General features: G+C 44.2%; 1 protein-coding gene across 1 annotated transcript in view; it reads left to right on the plus strand.

Moving 5' to 3' along the window:
* The window catches only part of lrp2a (low density lipoprotein receptor-related protein 2a), a 522,167-nt gene that overhangs the window by 335,097 nt on the left and 161,040 nt on the right, over positions 1-26,030 (plus strand). The window contains exons 42-49 of the mRNA XM_070873618.1: positions 3,853-4,011; positions 5,385-5,674; positions 6,990-7,193; positions 9,366-9,608; positions 11,643-11,768; positions 21,694-21,813; positions 22,175-22,306; positions 25,791-25,992. Of these exons, the coding sequence (XP_070729719.1) occupies positions 3,853-4,011; positions 5,385-5,674; positions 6,990-7,193; positions 9,366-9,608; positions 11,643-11,768; positions 21,694-21,813; positions 22,175-22,306; positions 25,791-25,992 (1,476 nt within the window). The remainder of the gene's footprint in view (positions 1-3,852; positions 4,012-5,384; positions 5,675-6,989; positions 7,194-9,365; positions 9,609-11,642; positions 11,769-21,693; positions 21,814-22,174; positions 22,307-25,790; positions 25,993-26,030) is intronic.

Genomic DNA, 26,030 nt, shown 5'->3' on the forward strand with positions numbered 1-26,030 from the left:
GTCATCCCCCTGCAAAACAGAAACACCATTTTGGGTACTGTTGAGGGGGATGACTCACCAGGGGAAAGCAGCAGCAGCCAAATTCATGGCACAGTGGGTGCCTCTGCTGCACAGGAGGGCAGGAAAAAGAGGGGGAGAGCTATAGTGATAGGGGATTCTATTGTAAGTGGAACAGATAGACATTTCTGCGGCTGCAACCGAGACTCCAGGATGATATGTTGCCGCCCTGGTGCAAGGGTCAAGGATGTCTCGGAGCGGGTGCAGGACATTTTGAAGGGGGAGGATAAACAACCAGTTGTCGTGGTGGATATAGGTACCAACGATATAGGTAAAAAAACGGGATGAGGTCCTACAAGACGAATTTAAGGAGCTAGGAGCTAAATTAAAAAGTAGGACCTCAAAAGTAGTAATCTCAGGATTACTACCAGTGCCACGTTCTAGTCAGAGTAGGAATCGCAGGATAGCTCCGATGAATACGTGGCTTGAGGAGTGGTGCAGAAGGGAGATATTCAAATTCCTGGGACATTGGAACCAGTTCTGGGGGAGGTGGGACCAGTACAAACCGGACGGTCTGCACCTGGGCAGGACTGGAACCAATGTCCTAGGAGGAGTGTTTGCTAGTGCTGTTGGGGAGGGGTTAAACTAATAAGGCAGGGGGATGGTAACCTATGCAGGGAGACAGAGGAAAGTAGAATGGGGGCAAAAGGAAAAGATAGAAAGAAGAAATGTAAAAGTGGAGGGCAGAGAAACCCAAGGCAAAAAGGACCACGTTACAGCAAAATTCTAAAGGGGCAAAGGGTGTTAAAAAGACAAACCTGAAGGCTCTGTGCCTCAATGCGAGGAGTATTCGCAATAAGGTGGACGAATTAACTGCGCAGATAGCAGTTAATGGATATGGTGTAATTGGCATCACGGAGACATGGCTCCAAGGTGACCAAGGCTGGGAACTCAACATCCAGGGGTATTCAACACTTAGGAAGGATAGACAGAAAGGGAAAGGAGGTGGAGTGGTGTTGCTAGTTAAAGAGGAAATTAATGCAATAGTAAGGAAGGACATTAGCTTGGATGATGTGGAATCGGTATGGGTGGAGCTACGCAATACCAAAGGGCAGAAAACGCTAGTGGGAGTTGTGTACAGACCACCAAACAGTAGTAGTGAGGTTGGGGACAGCATCAAACAAGAAACTAAGGATGTGTGCAATAAAGATACAGCAGTTTTCATGGGCGACTTTAATCTACATATTGATTGGGTTAACCAAACTGGTAGCAATGCGGTGGAGAAGGATTTCCTGGAGTGTATTATATGTTGAGGAGCCAACTAGAGGGCTGGCCATCCTAGACTGGGTGATGTGTAATGAGAAAGGACTAATTAGCAATCTTGTTGTGCGAGGCCCCTTGGCGAAGAGTGACCATAATATGGTAGAATTCTTCATTAAGATGGAGAGTGACACAGTTAGAGACTAGAGTCCTGAACTTAAGGAAAGGTAACTTCGATGGTATGAAACGTGAATTGGCTAGAGTAGACTGACGAGTGATACTTAAAGGGTTGACTGTTAATCGGCAATGGCAAACATTTAAAGATCACATGGATGAACCTCAACAATTGTACATCCCTGTCTGGAGTAAAAATAAAATGGGGAAGGTGGCTCAACCATGGCTGATAAGGGAAATTGAGGATAGTGTTAAATCCAAGGAAGAGGCATAAAAATTGGCCAGAAAAAGCAGCAAATCTGAGGACTGGGAGAATTTTATAATACAGCAGAGGAGGACAAAGGGTTTAATTCAGAGGGGGGAAATAGAGTATGAGAGGAAGGTTGCTGGGAACATAAAAAGTGACTGCAAAAGTTTCTATAGATATTTGAAGAGAAAAAGATTAGTGAAGACAAACGTAGGTCCTTTGCAGTCAGATTCAGGTGAATTTATAATGGGGAACAAAGAAATGGCAGACCAATTGAACCAATACTTCGGTTCTGTCTTCATAAAGGAAGATACAAATAACCTTCCGGAAATACTAAGGAAATTAAAGCACATGGTATTGGGGGTAATGCACTGACGTGGATAGAGAACTGATTGGCAGACAGGAAGCAGAGAGTCGGCATAAACGGATCCTTTTCAGAATGGCAGGCAGTGACTTGTGGGGTGCCGCAGGGCACAGTGCTGGGACCCCAGCTATTTACAATATACATTAATGATTTGGATGAGGGAATTGAGTATAATATCTCCAAGTTTGCAGATGACACTAAACTGGGTGGCGGTGTGAGCTGTGAGGAGGATGCTAAAAGGCTGCAGGGTGACTTGGACAGGTTAGGTGAGTGGGCAATCGAGTGGCAGATGCAGTATAATGTGAATAAATGTGAGGTTATCCACTTTGGTGGCAAAAACACGAAGGCAGAATATTATCTGAATGGCGGCAGATTAGGAAAAGGGGAGGTGCAATGAGACCTGGATGTCATGGTACATCAGTCATTGAAAGTTGGCATGCAGGTACAGCAGGCGGTGAAGAAGGCAAATGGCATGTTGGCCTTCATAGCTAGGGGATTTGAGTATAGGAGCAGGGAGGTCTTACTGCAGTTGAACAGGGCCTTAGTGAGGCCTCACCTGGAATATTGTGTTCAGTTCTGGTCTTCTAATCTGAGGAAGGATGCTCTTGCTATTGAGGGAGTGCAGCGAAGGTTCAGCAGACAGATTCCAGGGATGGCTGGACTGTCATATGAGGACAGACTGAATCAACTGGGCCTTTATTCACTGGAGTTCAGAAGGATGAGAGGGGATCTCATAGAAATGTATAAGATTCTGACGGGACTGGACAGGTTAGATGCAGGAAGAATGTTCCCGATGTTGGGGAAGTCCAGAACTAGGGGACATAGTCTAAGGATAAGGGGTAAGCCATTTAGGACTGAGATGAGGAGAAACTTCTTCACTCAGAGAATTGTTAACCTGTGGAATTCCCTACCGCAGAGAGTTGTTGATGCCAGTTCATTGGATATATTTAAGAGGGAATTAGATATGGCCCTTACGGCTAAAGGGATCAAGGGGTATGGAGAGAAAGCAGGAAAGGGGTACTGAGATGAATGATCAGCCATGATCTTATTGAATGGTGGTGCAGGCTCGAAGGGCCGGATGGCCTACTCCTGCACCTATTTTCTATGTTTCTATATTTCTATATTCCAAGTCAGAGGCAGCTTACCATAGTGTATATAATGAGAGAAAGAAGCAGCAAGTGTAACCCAGAGGATGAAGCAGTTGTGAGGTCAGCAGCAGAGTTTGAATGTGCAGACGGAGGTGCAGTGAAATGTCCTGTTGTGATTGGAGGAGAGACATTGGAAGGGAAATACTGGGTCTAAGGTAAAGTGGCACAGAGCTTTGCAGAGAGCAAAAGAAATGTGAACGTATGTCTTACTTGGCAATCGTGGTGAGGTCATAAAGTTTTTTGCTGCACTGCCCTTGGAACAATGCTTGATGTATTTACTCTGTCACCTTTCTTCATTCAGGTTTTTGTCATGGCAAAATTAGGGGCATATAAGTAGTACATTGTAGAGGATATTTTCCTGGGCTTGTGTACTGGATCACTTGGGTGCAATGAATGTCACATAATCGGGTGGGTCGGAGTGCATGCCTGTAAAGGAACAGCCCGATTTTTCACCATTCATTTCAATGAAAGTAACTCGAGCAGATTCCTTTCAGGTGTGAGCTTCAAGCAACCCAGTTGATCGACACGCTGCAGCCAGATAATCCATTGCGCTTGGGCATGACACAGGAAAATTTCCCCTTTTATATTGTATTAAAATGGCAGTACACTCAAGGTAAAGAATATGCATGATCACCTTGATTGATGATATGTTTCTCTAACAGATATATGTACTGGACTGATTGGGGAACCAATCCTAAGATAGAACGAGCAACACTAGGAGGAAGCTTTCGTATGCCAATTATAAACACCAGTCTAGTATGGCCAAATGGACTAACAATGGACTATGAAGATCGGAAACTCTACTGGGCTGATGCTTCTCTGTATGTTTATAATCATGTTTATTCCTTTCCTGCCATTTATAGACTTATGTGAAAAAAATAATTTTATTTAGCAGTACTTTTCATGTATTTTATGTCCTTATTTACAAATTATTCAGATTAAATTTTTTGTGCTCATATTAACATTGTGAATCGTAGCACTTTACCATTTAAAGCACCCAGTATTAACATCAGGTCAGGTACAGCAACAGTTAGCTCATTCTGCTTCTCTGCTCCAACATTGTGCTTTTACTGCAACCATAGAACAGGGCAAAATTTCAATTTCCATTTGCCACAACACCCATCTTTGAGATCATTCTAAGTAAGATTGTCAATTTAAGAACATATATTTCTAGAGTGACAAGCTATTTGGACCACCAAATCAGGAGGACTTTAATTGCTTCCATGTTGTTCCTCGGACCACTGCGCATAATGTGTTGTGCCCTATATCCAAAAAGGAATTTGTTTGCTAATGTCCAGCTAGTATGTGACCACTAACACACAACTGTGAAGATGAATGCCCACATCCATGGGAGCTCTTGCGATGCTTTCAGTTTAAAGTAATGATCCCTACCACCCTTATTTGAAGGCGAGGATGAATGGCTACTTGGGGATTCCCCTATCTGGATTCCACCTTCCCTCCAACAAGACCTTCCCAAACACCTATCCTGCGACTTACCTTCTTGCAGATGAGCCGTCCTTTGGTGGCTGTTGACGGCCTCCCATTACTGCCCTTCAGGTGAGCAGATGACTGGCAACATGTAGATAAGGCCCGAGAGTTAAAATACCCAGGGCCTTAAATCTGGGTCCGTGAGTTAATTTTACATTCGCCCTTTCCCATGCCTGCCCGAAACTGCTGGGAGTTAAACTACTGGGAGTTAAAATTAACCCATGTATGTCGGGCAAGTAACCTGACATTGCAAAGGCAGTGAAGATTATCAAGGCAGGCAATGGATAGGTGGGTGCTATCAGCATATGCAAGCTAATCCTATGTTTGTGGATGATGTCGCCAAGGGGGTAGCATGTAGATGAGAAAGAAGAGAGGCTAAGGATAGATCCTTGGGCAACAGAGTGGATGCAAGAAAATAAGCCATTGCTTGAGATGCGCTGACTACGATTGGCGAGATAATTTTGCAGTATTACTTTGAGTTACAACAAATACAGTCAGAGACAAATGTTAAAAAAAAATCACCTTTCCATTGTGTAATTAATTATGATCTTAACTCTGTGCTTTATGTTTCTGAATTTCAACGGTTGCATATTTTCAAATTTGTCTCTAATGATTTCCGTGGGTTTACTGCTTGTAAGCGGCCCACAGAGTATGAGAGTTATTTGAAAATGTTATTTTAAATAATATTTTCTGCCACATATTTCAGACGGAAGATTGAACGCAGTAGTCTTACAGGTACAGACCGTGAGGTGATTGTTAGCACTGCAATTTACCCATTTGCAGTGACCCTCTATGATGAGTATCTCTACTGGACAGACTGGAACACTAGAAGCATCTACCGGGTCAATAAACATGATGGGTCAGACCAGACTGTGATGATACAAAACCTTCCACATCGTCCAATGGATATCCACGTCATGTCTGACAAGAAACAGGAGCAATGTAGTAATCCATGCGATCGATTTAATGGAGGCTGCAGTCACATCTGTACTATAGGTACCGACTATTCCTATCTAAAGCATTTGAATAATAGGCTATAAAATGACATAAGATTAATCTCTTTCAATTCTATATTCAAACCTTCTCGAGAACACAACTTGTGCAAATAGGAACAAAGGAACAGGAGTAGGCCATTCAGCTCCTCAAGCCTGTTCCACCAATCAATTGGATCATGGCTGATCTGTACTCAACTCCATTTACTTGCCTTTGCTCCATATCCTTTGATTCCCTCATCGAACACAAATCTATTAACCTCAGTCTTGAAAGTTTCAATCATTGCAGTATCTGCAACCTATTGGGGGAGAAAGTTCCAAATTTCCACTACCTACCCTCTGTGTGGGAAAAATACTTCCTGATTTGACCCCTAAATGGCCTAGCCCTAATTTTAAGATTATGCTCCCTTTTTCTGGATTTCTCCATTAGAGGAAATTGTTTCTCTGTATCTACGCCATAAAATACCTTTTTTAAAACCATTTTGATTAGATCACACATAAGAACTTGTAATTATATGAAGAAAATATGCTGATTTTATTATGGAAGCTACAGATAGAATGTAATGCTGCAAAACAGGCAGATTGTTTTTTTTTTACAAGTTTTCTTCAGGGAACTGTTGAGAAAAGCACACCTAGATCAGACACCACAACAAAGGTACACAATACTTCATAAACCCAATGGTCCTTAGTTTTCACTGACTCTCTTTCCTTTTCTATTATAAAAATATTTTTTTTGATACACATCTGTTCCAGTTTTGGTTTCAGTTCATAACTCATTCATATCTCCTCACCTTCTGAAGTGGACAATAGATGTGTTTCTGGAGAGAAGGGATTCATGGATTGCAAATTACTCCAACAGATTGAAACAAAAATAAAGAGGGATGTAGACTGAGATTTTCCTTTTAGGTGGCTATGCAGCCATAAGTGTGGCAGAACAAGATTTATGTAAGCTGTAATTAGGAGCCAGATCTGTGGGAAATGACGAGGGAAGCCCACAAAGCTTTGTCTTTTGCTGTCGATGTACTAAAATCCTGTGCTGTCAACTTGCCATTTCTCTTTTGAACATGCATCTGGATAGATACTCCAGCCATCTTTGAGTATCATGCATTTAGAAAATTACATGTGAAAGAGGGAGGTATAGTAACCACTTAAACTGCTTTGATAAGTTTGAGTTCCTTAGCATTGTGGTCTTTGTCCAGTGATGTATCATTTCTTTGTGACATGCAAGGTCCTCTGGAAATAGCAGATTTGTTTGTTGCTTGTTTGCTAACTACAAGTACTGTGTTGCAAATTTGTTTTATATTGTAACTGTACTTTAGGACCCCAAGGTGCAGAATGCCAATGCCCTGCTCATGGAAACTGGCGCCTGGTTAATAACAATAAAGATTGTGTTTCATCCGATCATGCCACATGCGGCACCGGCTACTTTACCTGTTTGAGTGGCCGTTGTATCCCAGAGAGGTGGAAATGTGATACTGACAATGATTGTGGAGATCACAGTGATGAAACAGAGAGAGTATGTGGTAAGTTCCTTATTACAATCTGCAAAATCTATCATAATATAAATGCATGATGTATAACAAACCAGAGGAAGATGGAGACATTGGAAGGGATTAGATTTCAGTCTCCAGTGATATACAATGGAAATGGAATGCATGTAAATTACCTTCTCTGTTGAAATGACAAGTAGCAAATGGACATTTAAATAGCATGATTTTAGTTCATAAAGGGTAATGGTAATATCACTTTAGCTCGAGGCTGCTGTTACAATGTGAGCCAGTTTTAACATTCTTACAAAAATGTGCAGTTATTGTTGCTATTGAGTTATGTTGGCTCTTCAATTCCTTCCTTCCCCCTTTCCCAACAGTTGCATGGTTAAGATAAGAAACTCACTACGTGAGGAACTTTGAGTACAAATATGCAAATTAGCACAGTATAGTACAACTCATTGAAGCTCCGCCATAATTGTCATGCTCTAAAGTCCAGTATTTTAAAAGCTTAGTACATATTCAGTGGCAGAAAATAGTATTGTGTGAAATGTTTTGCTTTTCACTGATCATTGTAATTCATGTAACCTACTAAAGCTGCAGATCCTATGCAAAGTTGTAAAAGTTCCCACATAATCCCACAGACCAACTTATTAAAAAATAGCATTATGTTGAAGTTGCACTGCAGTCGCTACAAACCGCAGTGTGAGACAGTCTCCTGAAGGGGATCTCACACTGCTTGGCTTTAGTGCGCTTAAGAATTAAATTGCGTCTTGAAGGTACGATTCTGCTGTCGGAATAAAGGAGTTAGTTTTAGCAACACATGCACATCTGCAATCTGAAATACAGTGTGTTGAATATAAAAGCACCCTTAGATAGCTGTCCTGCAGAGACTATCTGCTCTTCCAGCTGAAGTGGAACATGGTAAAGCAAGAGAGCAGCACAAAGCAAAAACTGAAATAAGTATAGTGTACAAAGAATGAAAAACTCTGCAATAAATACTTTTATTCTGTCTTTCATGCAGTCCATATGGAAAAAAATACACATGAAGGTATCTGTTCTGTGGTTTTCTAATAAATATGTGTTAATTTATTTTACATTTGCCCATTAATTATGCTGTAGGATTTATTTTTATTTAATTTTTAAAAATCTATAGCTTCTACTGTAGGTAGACTCTAGAATGATGTCATGAGTTAAGCTTCCCACAGTGTCAGTTTGGTTCAGTTAGTCGAACTCTGGCCTCTGGTTGTGGGTTTAAGCTCCCCGACAGGATTTGAGCATATAATCTAGACTACACTTCAGTCCAATAATGAGGGAGTGCTTCGTCGTTGGAAATGCTGTCTTTTCCGTGAGACATTTTAATCCAAGGTCCCGCCAATCTGTGCAGGTGGATGTAACAGATCTCATAACACTTTGAAGAATAGCAGGAACTTCTCTGAGTTCCCAATGTTCCTCCCTCAACTGACACTGCCAAAAACACAGATTAACTGGTCATTCATCTTGTGAGTACTGTGACTACTCGGAACTCCTTCACGGCAAATGAGCCAAAGGTGGGCAGAGGAAACGTTACAAGGATACCCTCCAAGTCTCCCTGATAAAGTGCAACATCCCCACTGACACCTGGGAGTCCCTGGCCAAAGACCGCCCTAAAATGAGAGAGTGCATCCGGGAGGGCACTGAGCACCCCAAGTCTCGGCGCCAAGCGCATGCAGAAATCAAGCGCAGGCAGCGGAAAGAGCGTGCGGCAAACCTGTCCCACCCTCCCTTACCCTCAACGACTATCAGTCCCACCTGTGACAGAGACTGTGGCTCTCATATTGGACTGTACAGCCACCTAAGGACTCATTTTAAGAGTGGAAGCAAGTCTTCCTCGATTCCAAGGGACTGCCTATGATGATGACTGTGACTGTAATGCAAAAGTATATCCAGGGAAGAAGAGGGAATTCAAATGTGATTCATAGCCATTCACATTCCTAGCTAGTAACTGGTAACCTGAGTTATAGTTTATCAAATGTTTTAAAAAAAAAAGAAAACTACAAAACCAAAAAAATAAACCATTTTATTTTATTTTACATGCAGCCTCTTTGGCAGCGTTTGTATATGTGGAAGGTAACTTATCTTGATTTTATATTGTGTGTGAGGGAGTTGTCACAGCATCATTTTGTTTTGTATTGTATGGTTTACTTTTGATATCTGCTCTTGTCCCAGCTTTCCACACCTGTCCACCAACTGCTTTCACTTGTGGGAATGGCCGGTGCACACCATATAGGTATCGCTGTGATCATTACAATGACTGTGAGGACAACAGTGACGAGGTTGGCTGCTTGTTCCGTACTTGTGATCCCAATTCTGAATTCTCCTGCAATAATGGAAGATGTATCGGCAGTGGCTACGTCTGCAATGGGGTGAACGACTGCCATGATAATGGAACTTCAGATGAGAGGAACTGCCGTAAGTACAATGCAGTCATTCAGCTTTTCTGGAAAGAAGCAGGGTGCTCAAATAGTCATTGATGCAGCAGACAACATTCAAGAGATCATAACTCACTTACTGGACTCTCTCAAAAGGAGGCTGTGTCCTAGAAGTAAGGATTTGTTGTTTAAAAAGAATGAAGTGTTCATACATGTTGCAGAAAATAATCATTGATCTCACTGAATGGCGCAACGCAACAGGCTCAAGAGGCTAAATGGCCTCCTCCTGATCCTATGTTCCTATAGTGAAACATCATCTGCATTGGCCTTTCCTTTATCAATAAATCAAATCAGTTCTTGCGCCAACATTTTTAAAATTATCTTGTAGATTGAATTAAACAACATAAAAAAACACAGCGAAATGTGAATTTATTAAACAAATTTGAATTATTCAATATTTGCATTATCAAATATTTGAATTAAGTATCTTTGAATTGACTAATAAATGCCGTCTTGTACCACACCAGTTTTGTAGGAGATAGAAGAAATATTTGATAGTTTTCTTTAGGCAGTGTTTGGTGACATTGATACAGATGTTGTTGTAAGTACAAGAATGAAAGTATTAAAATCAACGCGAACCATTTATCTAGCTATGTATTATTAAAATCTTATGACCGCACAAACTTGCCAACCATGAACCTTACTTCCTGTTGTCGTTATTTTTGAGTAATGGTTTATATGTCTAAATCTATAATGGAAACACCCTATGTAAACATTTCCAATGGGCAAACCCTGCAGCAACATGTCAACTTTCACTGTCACATTTTTTGATGAACCAACTGAATCACTTAAAATGATTTTAGAAAAAAAAATGTTTACCATTTGTTTCCCTCTGCAACTGAAATTTCTTCTATCAAATTAAGGTTTTAAAAATTCAAAAAATAGCGTGATTGAATTTGTCTCTAAATTATACTATGGGGAATTTTATCATGAGTGGAATTGGGTGCGGGCAGGGAGTTAAATTGGGCAAAATTCCAAGCGCCTCAGGTTTAACAGAGGTGGGACAAGGGGCGGGCAGCCAACTAGCTCTCAGGAAGCAGGTTAGCAATTTAAATAATTTAATGGGGTTCATAACAAAATCAGCGCAGGTAAGAGAATAAGTGCAGAAGATCCAGTTCCACGGCAGGGACAGCAGCAGCAGAGAGGGTGAGAGGTGGGGGAGAGGGGAGAGGTGGGGAGGCCTTTCGGCCAGGGTTATGAGCGGCTCCCGGCACCAGCAGGAGAGGGAGGCCATTCGGCCAAGGTTAGGAGCAGCACCAGCTCCGGGAGGAGGGGGGGAGGGAGGCCTTATGGCCTGGGTTAGGAATGGCACGGGCACCCGGAAGGGAGGATAGACTTTTGGCATAAACTCTTTAATAATTTCATGCTGGTAAGCTGCTGCAATGTGCAAGGTGCTTGTGCAGGTTGCTGTGAGCTGGCCAGAATATCTTGCATGTTTCACTTTCCAGCCTCAGCCCGCAGCCTGTCCCTCATTACCCTGGCAATCCAATCTTTTTGCCGCACATCTTAGGCTCCAGCCCCAAAGCTAAAGGACAGCGACAAGGCGCAAAAATCAACAATTCAAACAGAGAAAGTTGGATTTTTTTTGGTGTAGTTGGGCCGCCAAAAAACGGGCGTAACTCTTCAAGTATACCAAAAAACAGCATTGAGGAAAATTGAGCCCTATATTAGAGTAATTGACACATCACTGAATATAATAGTGTTTATATAAAAAAAGGTTAATATTACACCCAGTTTTCCAATCCATGCCAGGAATGGAGTCTCTCACAATTTACCCTCAACTGCCATTTGAAACATCAATTGTGGAAGCTTAGTTGCTATTTAAATCTATAGTTTAAGCCAAAGACAAAAATAGTCAGTTTTGGCACAGATTTTTCAGATGGCATTAACTCTGTGCAAGGTTCACAATATCATGTGAACCATCTTGCACCACACTCTGGCCTTGTGTTATTCTGTGTAAAATGTTTTAAAAAATATTTCATGAAATTATTTTTTTCCCATCACTTGGCTGTAGCTGATCGGACCTGCCAACCTGGCTATGCAAAATGTCGAACAACCAACATCTGTATTCCTCGCACTTACCTCTGTGACGGAGATAACGATTGTGGGGATATGAGTGATGAGAGCTCCACCCATTGTGGTATGTACTCTATCATCTTTAGATACTGTAATTATACACACTGTACTTTCTGCTTGGACTGTTGGCTCCTACCCTGCAGTGTGACCCTTTGATGAACTAACATTTTGGTTTACTTGTTTAAAAACTGTATTCATCATTTAAAAACAAAATTATAAACTGAATATTATATCTAATTAGTATCATGCTAATAGAAAATGCATAATTATTGTGGTTTGATTAAATGCAAATTTTTGAATCATTTAGATGCATAAAGCTACTATATTTTATGAGACTGAAGTGCTGGGTCTTGTGTCTACTTAGCACTTTAGCACTATCAATTTAATTTCATCTTCAACGCGCAAATTGTAACAGGTAACAAACACACTGCAGGACATAATGCAGTCTTCAATAAAATAAAAGTATACATTGATTAAAAACTCATGTTAGTACAGCATAAAAATTATGCAAATGCTTTCTGTCTACATTCAATCTAATCTTTGCCCAGGTTTTAACGGTTTGCAAAACAGTTGTATGAAGCAGAGTTCATTTGCTACACACACAATGCATCATACGGCACAACAGTATCACTCTGCATATATGGTTGTGCTTGGCTTTTGCCCTCTATCATGCAAAACAAAGGGCACGACATTGGCAATTCTTTTTTTTATTCATTCTGGGATGTGGGCGTTGCTGGCAAGGCCAGCATTTATTGCCCATCCCTAATTGCTCTTGAGAAGGTGATGGTGAGCCTTGAACTGCTGCAGTCCCTGTGGTGAAGGTACTCCCACAGTGCTGTTAGGGAGGGAAATCCAGGATTTTGACCCAGCGACGATGAAGTAACAGCGATATATTTCCAAGTCAGGATGGTGTGTAACATGGAAGGGAACGTGGAGGTGGTGGTGTTCTCATGCTCCTGCTGCCCTTGTCCTTCTAGGTGGTAGAGGTCGCGGGTTTGGGAGGTGCTGCCGAGGAAGTCGTGGCAAGTTGGTGTAGTGCATCTTGTAGATGGTACACTTTGCAGCCACGGTGCACTGGTGGTGGAGGGAGTGAATGTTGAAGGTGGTGGTGGGGTGCCAATCAAGTGGGCTGCTTTGTCCTGGATGGCGTCGAGCTTCTTGCGTGTTTTTGGAGCTGCACTCATCTAGGCAAGTGGAGAATATTCCATCACTTTCCTGACTTGTGCCTTGTAGATGGTGGAAAGGTTTTAGGGAGTCAGGAGGTGAGAAACTCGCCGCAGAATATCCAGCCTCTGACCCACTCTTGTTGCCACAGTATTTATGTGGCTGGTCAATGGTGATCCCCAGGATGTTGATGGTGGGGGATTTGGTGATGGTAATGCTGTTGAATATCAAGGTGAGGTGGTTAGACTCTCGCTTGTTGGAGATGGTCATTGCCTGGCACTTGTGTGGCATGAATGTTACTTGCCACTTATCAGCCCAAGCCTGAATGAATTGATGCGACAGGCTGAATTTGGAGCTGGAATTTGGTTTATCGAGGAGGCAACTTGTGTTTAGGAAGGGGCAAGTGCTACTACAAAAAGATCCTGTTTAAGTAAGTGCATACATTAAATTGTCATTTTTCAATCAAATGCTGGTTATTCACCCAAACCAAAAATACTCATTGTGTGTATATGATATAATTCCTCATCCTTTTGTACTAAGTCAGTCTTGCCAGTTTAAAATCAATCTCTCTGTCACTGTATTAGTAGGCATCTAACCTGACATTTTATCATGCATGTGATTTGAGGCTAAACTTTCATACAATCATGCAAGCCTACAAAACTTGCAAAAGCCAACAAACAGCTTCAGAAAAACTGACCGATCAAACAACAACATACAACTGGAATAAAAATCCTCGAATAAAGGCTTATAACTAAAACTACTGCTGAAAGAGCACTGAATAAAAGTTGCAATCCTGTTTATTTCATGATTTTTATGATGTTTTAGGATCACATTCTGCTATTCAGTTCATTTTTCAATGAAAGAAATCCTCACATGAGTCTCATTCAGTAACAGAATTTGCTAATTTCCTGAAGACAGACCAAGCATTCTTTGATGGGTACACATTCCATTAGGAAAATTCTTGCAGAGTGGCAATAGAAGCAAGTCACCCAGATGTAGCAGGAATGTACTGAATGTGCTGCATTGATTGTGCTCAATGTGCGACTCGCAGCATTGTAAAACTACTATGTCAAGTTGTCAATCTTGGGCAATTTTCAGGTAAAATGAACATGGAATATTTACATGCATACTTACTAGATTCAGCAAAGTCTCATTCAGTGAGCTTTTTCGGATTCTGAAAACTGGTTTTTGGTCTCTGTTTAACAACTTATGAGCATGTCCAAAGTGATGGGTGTTTTGCAGGAGTATTTCCTGAAATGGGGTATGACTGCTGAGTTTTTACTGAATGCTGACATGAAGTATTTAAAAGGAGCTGTTTCTTCAGATTAGCACACATAGACACAGGATTTAAAAGATATTTACAACAGATTCAAGATGTTCTTGGAATTGGGATCTTTCTCTTTCTGCCCACTTGAGGAGTTAGATAACTAACCTTTTCCTGTGAATATAGAGCTGGAGTATTGGGTCGTGATGTAGTCACATGTTAATCTTGTTGACTCTAAATATTGAGTTTTGTGGTTTCAGACACCAGATAATCAAGCTCAGAACAACAGGTTCCAATTGTCAGTTTCCATTACAGTGAAGTCAATTCCAATAGCGAGGCTGTGAGGTCGTGAGGCTCACATTGCGTACTATGAATTCCACGTAGAGAGAGGTCCTGTGGGAGGGAGGAAGGAAGGAGGACAGTAGTAGTATGTTTGAGTTTGTGTGTATATATTGGTACATGCAGCAGAGCCTGGTCTCCAGTCGTCTTGGATCCCCTTGCCACTGGAACAAGACCTTGCTCCGTCAAGCCCGTGTGATGGCTGGTGTGCAACGGCCACCCCACATTAAAATAATTCAAGCACAGGCATCTTCCACCATTTAAAATGAGTTCACCACTCACCTGAGTACTCTTTTTTTTTTAGTGTGGAAGCAAATCATCCTTGACCCCGAGAGACTGCCTATGATGATGATGATGTCATCCAGGTCTTGCTGCAGCTGCTTCATTTTCTGAGGGGTTGCGAATGGAACTGAACACTGGGCAGTAATCATCGAACATCCCCACTTCTGACCTTATGATGGAGGGAAAGTCATTGATGAAGCAGCTGAAAGTGGTTGTGTCTAGGTCACTGCCCTGAGGAACTCCTGCATAGATGTCCTGGGGCTGGGATGATTGACCTCCAATAGCCACAACCATCTTCCTTTGTGCAAAGATTAAATTGAATGTAAACAAAGCATTTGCATAATTCATGGCCCTGAATTTGCAGTCGGAGGCTTCCCTTGGGCAAATGCCTCCGATCCGCAAATAAAATGCCCTCCTACCTGTTGGTCTGGGAGGTATGAGATTCGCGGTTCTGGGCCTCTCCAGGTACGTGCAGGTCAAGGCCCACATATCTCAGGGACACATGCAGTTCAAAAGCACCCCTGGGATCATGTGGGCCAGCCCAACCAATAAAAGAAGGGGATATCTGTCATGTATGTAACCTTTATGTAACAACACTGAAATACTGTATATACGTAAGAAATGCACACCTTGACCACAGAGGGTGAACTTGTGGGAGACACTCCTCACCTGGTCATCCAGGTATATAAAGGGAGGTCCCACGCAGGGTCATCACTTCTTGGTACTGTGAATAAAAGTGCAGGTTACAGAGTGACCTTGTGCATAGAATGTGCCTCGTGTGGCTTTGTGGTATTGTGTAAGGACTTTACATTGGTAACGAGAAACGGGAATCCACGACCCACGAGAATGGCCACCAGCAGCACAGAGGAACGGTACTGTGTTGGTGAGGACTGGGACGATTTCATTGAGAGGCTCCAGCAGAGTTTTGTCACGAAGGACTGGCTGGGAGACGCAGCGGCCGACAAGCAAAGGGCTCATCTGCTGACTAGCTGTGGACCTAAGACTTAGGTGCTCATGAAAGACCTGCGAGCACCCGAGAAGCCGGTGGACAAAACCTTTGAAGAGCTCAGCAAACTAATCGGTGAACACCTCAAACCGGTGAGCAGCGTACACATGGTCCGACACAGATTCTATACACACCAACGTTGGGAAGGACAGAGCATACCGGATTTCGTTGCAGACCTCCGGCGCTTGGCCAGCCTCTAAGTTCACAGACGCCTGCAGGGGGGAGATGCGAAGACATTTCTTTATTGAGGGCATTGGTCATGCCGGGATTTTCAGAAAGTTAATCGAGACCAAGGACTTGACCTTGGAAGCGGCGGCGTTGATGTCTTAGACTTTTATGGCGGGGGAGGAGGAAACCAAGATAATATACGCGCGCAATTCTGCCTGCAATGTGACGATGGATCAGGGAGTCAGTATCATAAACGCGACACAGAACCCCGCAGGCAGGCAAGGGCAGTTCGATACACCCCAGGCAGCAATAGACCCAAGAGTAAGTCTCCAACAGAGAAAATGGCAGGCTGAACGGACATTTACGCCCCCCCAGTGGACAATGCGGCCCGGTTTGGGGCCACTGACACCCACAAACAGGGTGCTCAAGAGCAGTCAAAGGGACAATCAGCGAGGAATGCCTTGTAACAGCTCTTTTGTTCACAACAATTTGGAATCTCAGTTCATGCTGGAGGTGTGGGGGCAGACATGCTGCCAGGACTTGCAGGTTTCAACAGTTCGTCTGCAGAAATTGTAACCTCAGTGGTCATCTAGCCAGAATGTACAGAAAGCCTGTAACCAGGCTAATATACGAGGCAGATGAACCAGATGAGGGGTCTGCGAGGCAGGATGACGCTTGGGACAAATCAATGGACGCTGAAGTTCAGCGGGTTTATGTGGCAAACATTCACAGCTCATATACCAAAACGCCACCTACGATGATGATAAGTCCTATTAAACGACATCCCTGTATGCATGGAGCTGGACACGGGGGCCAGCCACTCATGAGTGCTCAACAATTCGAAAAGCTGTGGCCGCTCAAAGCCAGCAGACCCAAACTAGAAAGCATTGAGACGCAATTACGGATGTACATCAAAGAAATCATTCCAGTGCTAGGCAGTGCAATGTTGGCGGTCACACACAATGGATCGGTGAACCGGCTGCCGCTCTGGATTGTCCCGGGCAATGGTCTTGCACTGTTGGGGAGGAGCTGGTTAGCTGAGATAAACTGGAAATGGGGGGATGTGCACGCAATGTCATCTGTGGAGCGAAGTTCATGCTCACAGGTCCTACAGCAATTTGAGTCACTATTTCAACCTGACGTCGGGACGTTCAAAGGTACCAAAGTAGTGATACGCATCACCCTGGATGCCAGACCAGTGCACCACAAAGCCAGAGCTGTGCCGTATGTGATGCGGGAGAAAATTGAGAGCGAGTTGGACCGGTTGCTGAGAGAAGGCATCATCTCGCCCGTTGAATTCAGTGACTGGGCGAGCCCCATCGTTCCCGTCCTAAAAGCGGATGGCTCGGTCCGGATCTGTGGCGACTACAAGGCCACTATCAACCGGGTGTCCCTACAAGACCAATACCAGCTCCCAAGAGCGGAGGACCTTTTTGCCACGATGGCAGGCGGCAAGCTGTTCAGCAAGTTAGACCTCACCAGCCTACATGACCCAAGAACTGGCCGACGAATCTAAACTACTGACTGCCATCAACACGCACAAGGGACTGTTTGTTTACAACAGGTATCCATTTGGCATTCGGTCAGCGGCTGCGATTTTTCAAAGAAACATGGAAAGCCAGCTCAAATCCATTCCCGGAACGATCGTATTTCAGGACAACATCCTCATCACCAGTCGTGACACCGAGGAACACCTCCACAATCTGGAGGAGGTGCTATGCCGACTTGACCGGGTAGGCCTGCGACTCAAGAAGTCTAAGTGTGTGTTTTTGGCTCCCGAGGTCGCATTTCTGGGCAGGAGGGTTACTGCAGACGGGATTCGGCCTACCGAATCCAAAACGGAGGCAATTTGACGAGCGCCCATTGGGGTTGTGTTCATTTCTGGGACTCTTGAACTATTTCGGGAACTTTCTGCCGAACTTAAGCACATTGTTGGAACCGCTGCACGTGCTCCTGCATAAGGGTTGCGATTGGTTTTGGGGGACTGTCAGGAACGGGCTTTCAATCAGGCACGGAACCTACTTTGTTCAAATAAGTTGTTGACCCTGTACGACCCCCGTAAGAAATTGGTTCTGTCGTGATGCATCGTCCTATGGGGTTGGGTGCGTGTTGCAGCAGGGTAACGCTGAGGGCCAACTACAACCTGTGGATTATGCCTCCAGGTCGCGCTCTCAAGCTGAACGGGGATATGGGATGGTTGAGAAGGTATTGTGTACAGTTTTGGTCTCCTAACTTGAGGAAGGACATTCTTGCTATTGAGGGAGTGCAGCGAAGATTCACCAGACTGATTCCCGGGATGGTGGGACTGACCTATCAAGAAAGAATGGATCAACTGGGCTTGTATTCACTGGAGTTCAGAAGAGTGAGAGGGGACCTCTTGGAAACGTTTAAAATTCTGACGGGTTTGGACAGGTTGGATGCAGGAAGAATGTTCCTAATGTTGGGGAAGTCCAGAACCAGGGGTCGCAGTCTAAGGATAAGGGGTAAGCCATTTAGGACCGAGATAAGGAGAAACTTCTTCACCCAGAGAGTGGTGAACCTGTGGAATTCTCTACCACAGGAAGTAGTTGAGGCCAATTCACTAAATATATTCAAAAGGGAGTTAGATGAAGTCCTTACTACTCGGGGGATCAAGGGGTATGGCGTGAAAGCAGGAAGTGGGTACTGAAGTTTCATGTTCAGCCATGAACTCATTGAATGGCGGTGCAGGCTAGAAGGGCTGAATGGCCTGCTCCTGCACCTATTTTCTATGTTTCTATGAAGCACTCGCATGTGTTTGTGGGGTGAAAAAGATGCATCAGTACCTTTTTGGCAGGAGGTTCAAATTAGAAACGGAGCACAAGCCGTTAACATCCCTGCTGTCAGACAGCAAGGCTGTCAATGCCAATGCATCAGCTCGCATACAGCGATGGGCTCTCACGCTCGCTGCGTATGACTACACCATCCGGCACTGAAAATTGCGCTGACGCGCTCAGCAGGCTTCCACTGGCCACCACTGAGGGGGCAGCGGAGCAAAATGCTGAGATGGTCATGGCTGTCGATGCCTTTGACAGCACAGGCTCCCCCATCACAGCCCGCCAGATCAAAATCTGGACTAACAGAGATCTCCTCCTATCCTTGATTAAGAAATGTGTCCTGACTGGGGACTGGGCGCCCGCACACGAAACATGCCCTGAGGAGGTCAGACCGTTTCACAGATGGATGGATGAGCTCTCCATCGAAGCCGACTGCCTACTATGGGGCAGCTGGGCAGTCGTGCCCCAGAGGGGCAGGGAAACATTCATCAGGGAACTCTACAGCGAGCACCCAGGCATCGTGCTGATGAAGGCCATTGCCCGGTCATGTGTGGTGGCCGGGAATTGATTCAGACCTCGAACACTGTGTTTGCAGGTGCACGACGTGTGCCCAGCTAGGTAATGCCCCAAGGGAGGCCCCACTCAGCCCGTGGCCCTGGCCCACCAGGCCATGGTCACGTATTCACGTAGACAACGCGGGCCCATTCATGGGAAAAATGTTTCTCATTGTGGTTGATGCGTACTCGAAATGGATCGAATGCCTCATTTTGAATTCGTGCACGACATCCACCACCGTGGAGAGACTGCGCGCGGTCTTTGTGACCCACGGCTTGCTGGACATCCTTGTTGGTGATAATGGCCTATGTTTCAGAAGCTACGAATTCCAGGAGTTCATGTCGGGTAATGGCATTAACCATGTCAGGACAGCTCCGTTCAAGCCGGCCTCCAATGGCCAGGCGGAATATGAAGTCCAAATCATAAAACAAGGCATGCTCTGGATTCAAGGACCCTCCCTTCAATGCCGCCTATCGTGCCTCCTGCTGGTCTATAGGTCCCGACCGCACTCGCTCACGGGGTTCCCGCCCGCGGAGCTACTCATGAAACGAACACTCAAAACTCGTCTGTCCCTCATTCATCCAGTCCTGTCCAACATTGTTGAGGGCAAGTGCCAGTCCCAAAATGAGTACCATCACCGAAATTCAAGGGGGAGACGTATAGAAATTGATGACCCTGTATTTGTTCTCAATCACGCTTTGGGGCCCAAGTGGCTTTAGGGTACTGTAATCGACAAAGAGGGGAATAGGGTCATAGCAGTTAAACTTAACGATGGGCAGATATGCCGCAAGCATCTGGACCAAGTAAAAAAAAAAAGGTTCAGCATGGACACTGAGGAACCTGAGGAAGATCATGAGATGGTATTCACACCACCGCCAGTAAACGAGCAACAAGAACATTCAGCAGCATGCACAGTCCCTGCGGTCAGCCTGGACAGGCCGGAATCACCACAGGTGACAGACACGCATACCAAGGCTCAACAACCAGAGCCCCAACTGCGGCGCTCCACGAGAGAGCGCAGACCATCCGAGAGACTTAACCTATGATCCCAATAAGATGTTGAAAATTTGGAAAAATATTTTTACGCGGATGATTTTCGGACATGGAATGCCCTACCAGAAACTGTGACGAAATTAGAATCCATTATAGCCTTTAGAAGGCAATTCGAAAATATTTGGGAAACAAATTAAATAGATATGGGGAAGGAAAGAGAACAATTCTTTCAGAGAGCAAACACGGGTACAATAGACACAATGACTTCCTACTATGTGGTAAAATACTTGAAGACCAGGCCCTCAAAACTGCCACCAAGCTCATGGTCTACAGGGCTGTAGTAATACCCGCCCTCCTGTATGGCTCAGAGACATGGACCATGTACAGCAGACACCTCAAGTTGCTGGCGAAATATCACCAACGATGTCTCTGCAAGATCTTACAAATCCCCTGGGAGGACAGGCACACCAACATCAGCGTCGTCATCCAGGCTAACATCCCCAGCATTGAAGCACTGACCACACTCGATCAGCTCCACTGGACAGGCCACATAGTTCGCATACCAGACACGAGACTCCCAAAGCCAGTGCTCTACTCGGAGCTCCTTCACGGCAAATGAGCCAAAGGTGGGCAGCGGAAATGCTACAAGGACACCCTCAAAACCTCCCTGATAAAGTGCGACATCCCCACTGACACTTGGGAGTCCCTGGCCCAAGATCTCCCTAAGTGGAGGAAGTGCATCCGAGAGGGCACTGAGTACCTCGAGTCTCAATGTCGAGAGCATGCAGAAATCAAGCACAGGCAGCGGAAAGAGCGTGCGGCAAACCAGCCCCACCCATCCCTTCCCTCAACGACTATCTGTAGCATCTGTGACAGACTCTGTGGCTCTCGTATCGGATTGTTCAGCCACCAAAGAACTCACTTCAGGAGTGGAAGAAAATCTTACTCGATTCCGAGGGACTGCCTATGATGATGATGATGGTAAAATACTATGATTTTGTGGATATGCATTCTTGGGTGTGCTGCCTGACATCCTGCTAGTATTACAAATGACTGCTCTCAGTGAAGCAACAGCAAGCTGAAAAAATGAAATACCGTTATCATTCCTGATCCCCAAAAAATATTTTTACAAAGCTGAGACCACACCACTTCCAAGTGTCAATTAATTAGGTTTCACCAGAGGTAGTGACCTGACTTCCTAATTCTCATTACCAATTATCAATATACCCATCAGATTTTCCTTATCTGGTTTCCTCAGTAACCAGCAGCATGGTGACCGTGGGAATTTCTATTCAAACCTTCATTTCTTGACTGATAAAATAAGGAGCGTATTAAGTACAATTCTCTCCCAATTGCATTCGATAGTCACCTATTAAGGTTCTGTTTTGCTGATGCAAATTTTTATTTTTTGGTTGACTTTTAGCCACTGGAACTTGTACATCGAATGAATTCCGCTGCTCAACTGGACGCTGTATCCCAGCACACTGGTACTGTGATAGTGGAATAGATTGTGCCGATGGGTCTGATGAACCAACTACTTGTAGTAAGTATGATTCATAATTAAATACTGTTAACTAATTGACATACTTGATTTCATGCCTTGTATTTATTTTCCCTTCATAACTTTTGCAAGAAACAGCCACAAAGAACAATAAGGATATGTGTGTGTGGCTGTGCCTTTTGGACCGAAACACATGGAAATTTATCCTGTTAATAAGGAGAGGCATTCAGCAACTATCTCATGGGGATAACTTGGAGGCATTCTTTCCGCACCCCACCCTATGTCATTTAACTTGGACTGACTTCGAAAATGTTCAAACACATTTTAATGTCTAATTTATTGTGACTTCAAAGATTTTATACTTTTACATGTTACTGTATTGTCTGCTATGTTATGTTTATAGTTCCCACAGAGCGCACTTGTTCAGGTCAACAGTTTAAGTGCGATGATGGCAGATGCATCCCCTCAACCTGGGTCTGTGATGGTGACAATGACTGTGGGGATATGAGTGATGAAGATCAAAGACATAGCTGTGGTAAGAGAATAATTACACACCATTACTATATACCTCATTTAAAAAACACTCTTTCCATTTGTTCTTTGTAGATGAGCAATAAATCATTTTTGGTGAAATAATAAACCCTTTAGTTACATATATAAACCAACTAATTACATTTTTCACACATTACATATACCCTGTATCCAGGATGAGAGGGAATATTTCATTGACCCTATATTTTATATTGCTGGTGGATCTTGGGAGCATGACCTAAGCACATTACTCTCCCACATTTATATCCTAATACTGTAGCTGATCCCCCTGTAAACCACTTGTAAGGTACCTCACCTCCAACAACAAGTGCAAAGAGTTTGTGGACATCTTTGTCACTAAGGTTGAGATGATCATTCAGCTGGCTCTGCGTCATTCCCCTTGCCCAACAAGTTAAACTTTCCCCCAGGCTTCTTCTGTGCTAGCCCTGATCTTGCATCGTTCTCTAGTTTCTCTCCTACTTCCTCACAAGCCCTTTAAGAGCTCATTTTGTCTGAGACCCTGCTGCCCCCTTGATCCCATTGTCACTAAACTGCTGACCACCCAACTTACCTTCCTGGCCCCCATGCTAACTAACATTGTAAATGATTCTCTCTTTGCAAGCAATCTCTCCTTTCCTTTCAAAACATCCACCATCACCCCACGCCTCAAAAATCCCACTCTCAACCACTCCATCCCTGAAAACTACCGTTCACCTCCAACCTGTCCTTCCTCTCCAAAATCGTTGAATATGTTGTTGCATCTCAAATCCGTGCCACCTTTCCTGAAACTCTTCAATCAGGTTTCCGCCCTGCCACAGCACTGAAATCACCCTAATCAAAGTCACAAATGACTAGACTGCAGTGCATGTTCTCTCCTCATCTGCCTCGTCTGAATGCTATGCCTTTGACACAGTCAACCTCAGTATCTTCCTTTGCTGCTTCTCCATTGTTCTGCTCAATAAGATTACTCCTGCTTGGTTTCTTTCATACCCATCTGATCATAGCCAGAGCATCTTCAGCATTGGCTTCTCTTCCCACCCTGGCAAAGTTACTTCTGGAGTTTCCCAAAAATCTATCCTGGCCCCCTCTTCTTAATCATATACATGCTGCTTGGATACATCATCTGAAAACATGGGGTCAGCTTCCACATGTACACTGAAACCTCGCTCTACCTCTCTGCTACCTCCCTACATCCGCTCTTGGATGAAGCGCAATTTCTTCCAGTTAAACATTGGGAAGACCGAAGCCAGTGTCTTCAGCCCCTGTCACAAACATTGCACTCTTGCTACTGATTCCATCTCCCTCCATGGCCACTGTCTCAAAGTGAACCTGACTGTTTGAAACCTCGGTGTTCTAGTCAACCCTGAGCTGAGCTTCCAACCACATATCCTATCCATCACAACGACTGCCTACTATCATCTCCGTACATCGCCAGCCTTTGCCTCTGGCCTTCTGCTACTGAAATTCTTATTCATGCTTTTATCTCAATGAGCTTCCGACCACATACTTGCACTATCTCTAAGACTGGCTATTTCCAACTCCGTAACATTGCCCGACGCTACCCCTGCCTCAGCTCATCTGATGCTGAAACCTTCTTCCATGCCTTTGTTCCTTCTAGACTTAACTATTCCAATGCACTCCTGGCCGGCCTCTTGAGGTCATTCAAAGCTTTGTTGCCCATGTCCTAACTCGCACCAAGTCCCGTACAACCCCGGTGGTCGCTGAAATACATTGGCTCCCAGGTAAGCAATGCCTCGATTTTAAAATTTTCGTCCTTGTTTTCAAATCCCACCATGGCCCCGGTCCTCCATATCTTTGTAATCTTCTCCAGCCCCACAACACTCAGATATCTGCGCTCCTCCAATTCTGGCCTCTTGAGCATCCATGATTTTAATCGCACCACCACTGACGGCCGTTCTTCAGCTGCCAAGGCCATAAGCTCTGGAATTCTCTCCCTAAACCTCTCAGCTTCTCTTCCTCACTTTCATCTGTAAAGATGTTCCTTAAAACCTACCTCTTTGACCAAGTTTTTAGTCATCTGCCCTAATTTCTCCTTATGTGGCTCGGTGTAAAATTTTGTTTGATAATCGTACCTGTGAAGCACCTTGGGACACTATATTACGTTAAAGGCTCTATATTAATCCAAGTTGTTGTTTTGTCACCTTCAGACTTGACTGTTTCGATGCTCTCCGGCTGGCCTTCCATCCTCTACTCTACTCTCCTTCCTCCGACTCTGGCCTCTTTCCATCCCTTCTCCTTTCGTCCCATCATTGGTGACTATGCCTCCAGTCAACTAGACTCTGGAATTCACTCCCTAAACTGCTCCGTTTCTCCATCTCCATCTTCTGTGAGATCTTCCTTAAAACCCAGCTCTTTGACCAAGCTTTTGTCACACTCCTAATATCTCCTCCTTTGGCTCGACATCCATTTTTACCTAATTACTCCTCTGTAAAGTGCCTTGATGTTTTTCTACATTTAAGGCGCTATATAAATGCAAATTGTTGCAGGTTCTATTATTTTGTGCATGCACAGACTGGCTGTGACTGGCCAGTGTGCATGCGCAAACTGTTTTCTTCATCACTACAGGGCATGATCGTTCACACATGCATGTCACCATGGGATGCTGTTGCTATGTTTATTTGCTCCGAGAAGACTGGTGGCATTTCGGAAGACCTAATTCAAAATCAGTACTTCTGGGGCACCAATCTTTCAGTTGCTACTTGCTGCACAAGGCAATTTGTCACCAGCTGGTGGCAGAAGAACAATAAAAGCAACTTATTATAGTAACACAGAGTTTTCAGTTTTAGTTACGTATGCGGGCTCATGGCCTAGAAAGTGGATCATGCTTCATCCAAGAGCCCAACATGGCAAGCAGCGTGCATGCCATCATTTCCTGCCGGAAGTGGGCTGACCACCATATTATTTAGGGCCCCTCCAGAGGCCTTCGAAGGCGAGCGCCTGAAACAGGCATTTGGCCCTTTGTGAATGTAAATGCCTGTTTCAGGCCCCCTTTGCAAAATTCATTTGCGACTTGGTTTTTTTCAGACGCTTAACAGCCGAACCAGCGTTTTTTTTAAAAGGAACCAGAAAATTCAGTTTCAACTTTTATACTTCCCTTATTGTGGAGCCAGGAAAAGCCGGAGTGCACATTAAATCTGTAGGCTATCACTCACCCCCCTCCTGATTGCCTCCCTGTCCCCTAGGCCTTCTTAAGGGCACTGGCCATCTTGCTGCTCTGGAGCTGCGACTGCCACCCGCAGATTGCATAAACAAATGAAGCAGGCTGAACACTTTGCAGTGGTCCTGCCCACCAGCCTTATTAGGTAGGTGCACGATGCACCACACTGGAATTTCACCTTAATATGGACACAATCCAATTTCTAAGTTTCAATGTTGGGTATCTGAAACTCTTGCAGTACCATGTTAAGTTTGCTGATTAAATAAAAGCTTATTGAACATCTCATTAATTTCAACATGTTTCGTTTCAGCAATCCGTAATTGCACTAATACAGAATTTACATGTGCAAACAGCCACCCTCCGCAGAGAAGGTGCATCTCTTGGACATGGGTCTGCGATGGAGATTCTGATTGTTCTGATGCTTTAGATGAACATCAGAATTGCACTAGAAGATCCTGTACTGTGACAGAATTCACATGTGACAATGGCCTATGTATTAGGAGTTCATACAGGTTTGTTGCTGTCAAAGAACCTTTATAGTTTTCTCTTT

The sequence above is a fragment of the Pristiophorus japonicus genome, chromosome 3, assembly GCF_044704955.1.
Source record: "Pristiophorus japonicus isolate sPriJap1 chromosome 3, sPriJap1.hap1, whole genome shotgun sequence".
NCBI classification, from domain to species: Eukaryota; Metazoa; Chordata; class Chondrichthyes; family Pristiophoridae; genus Pristiophorus; species Pristiophorus japonicus.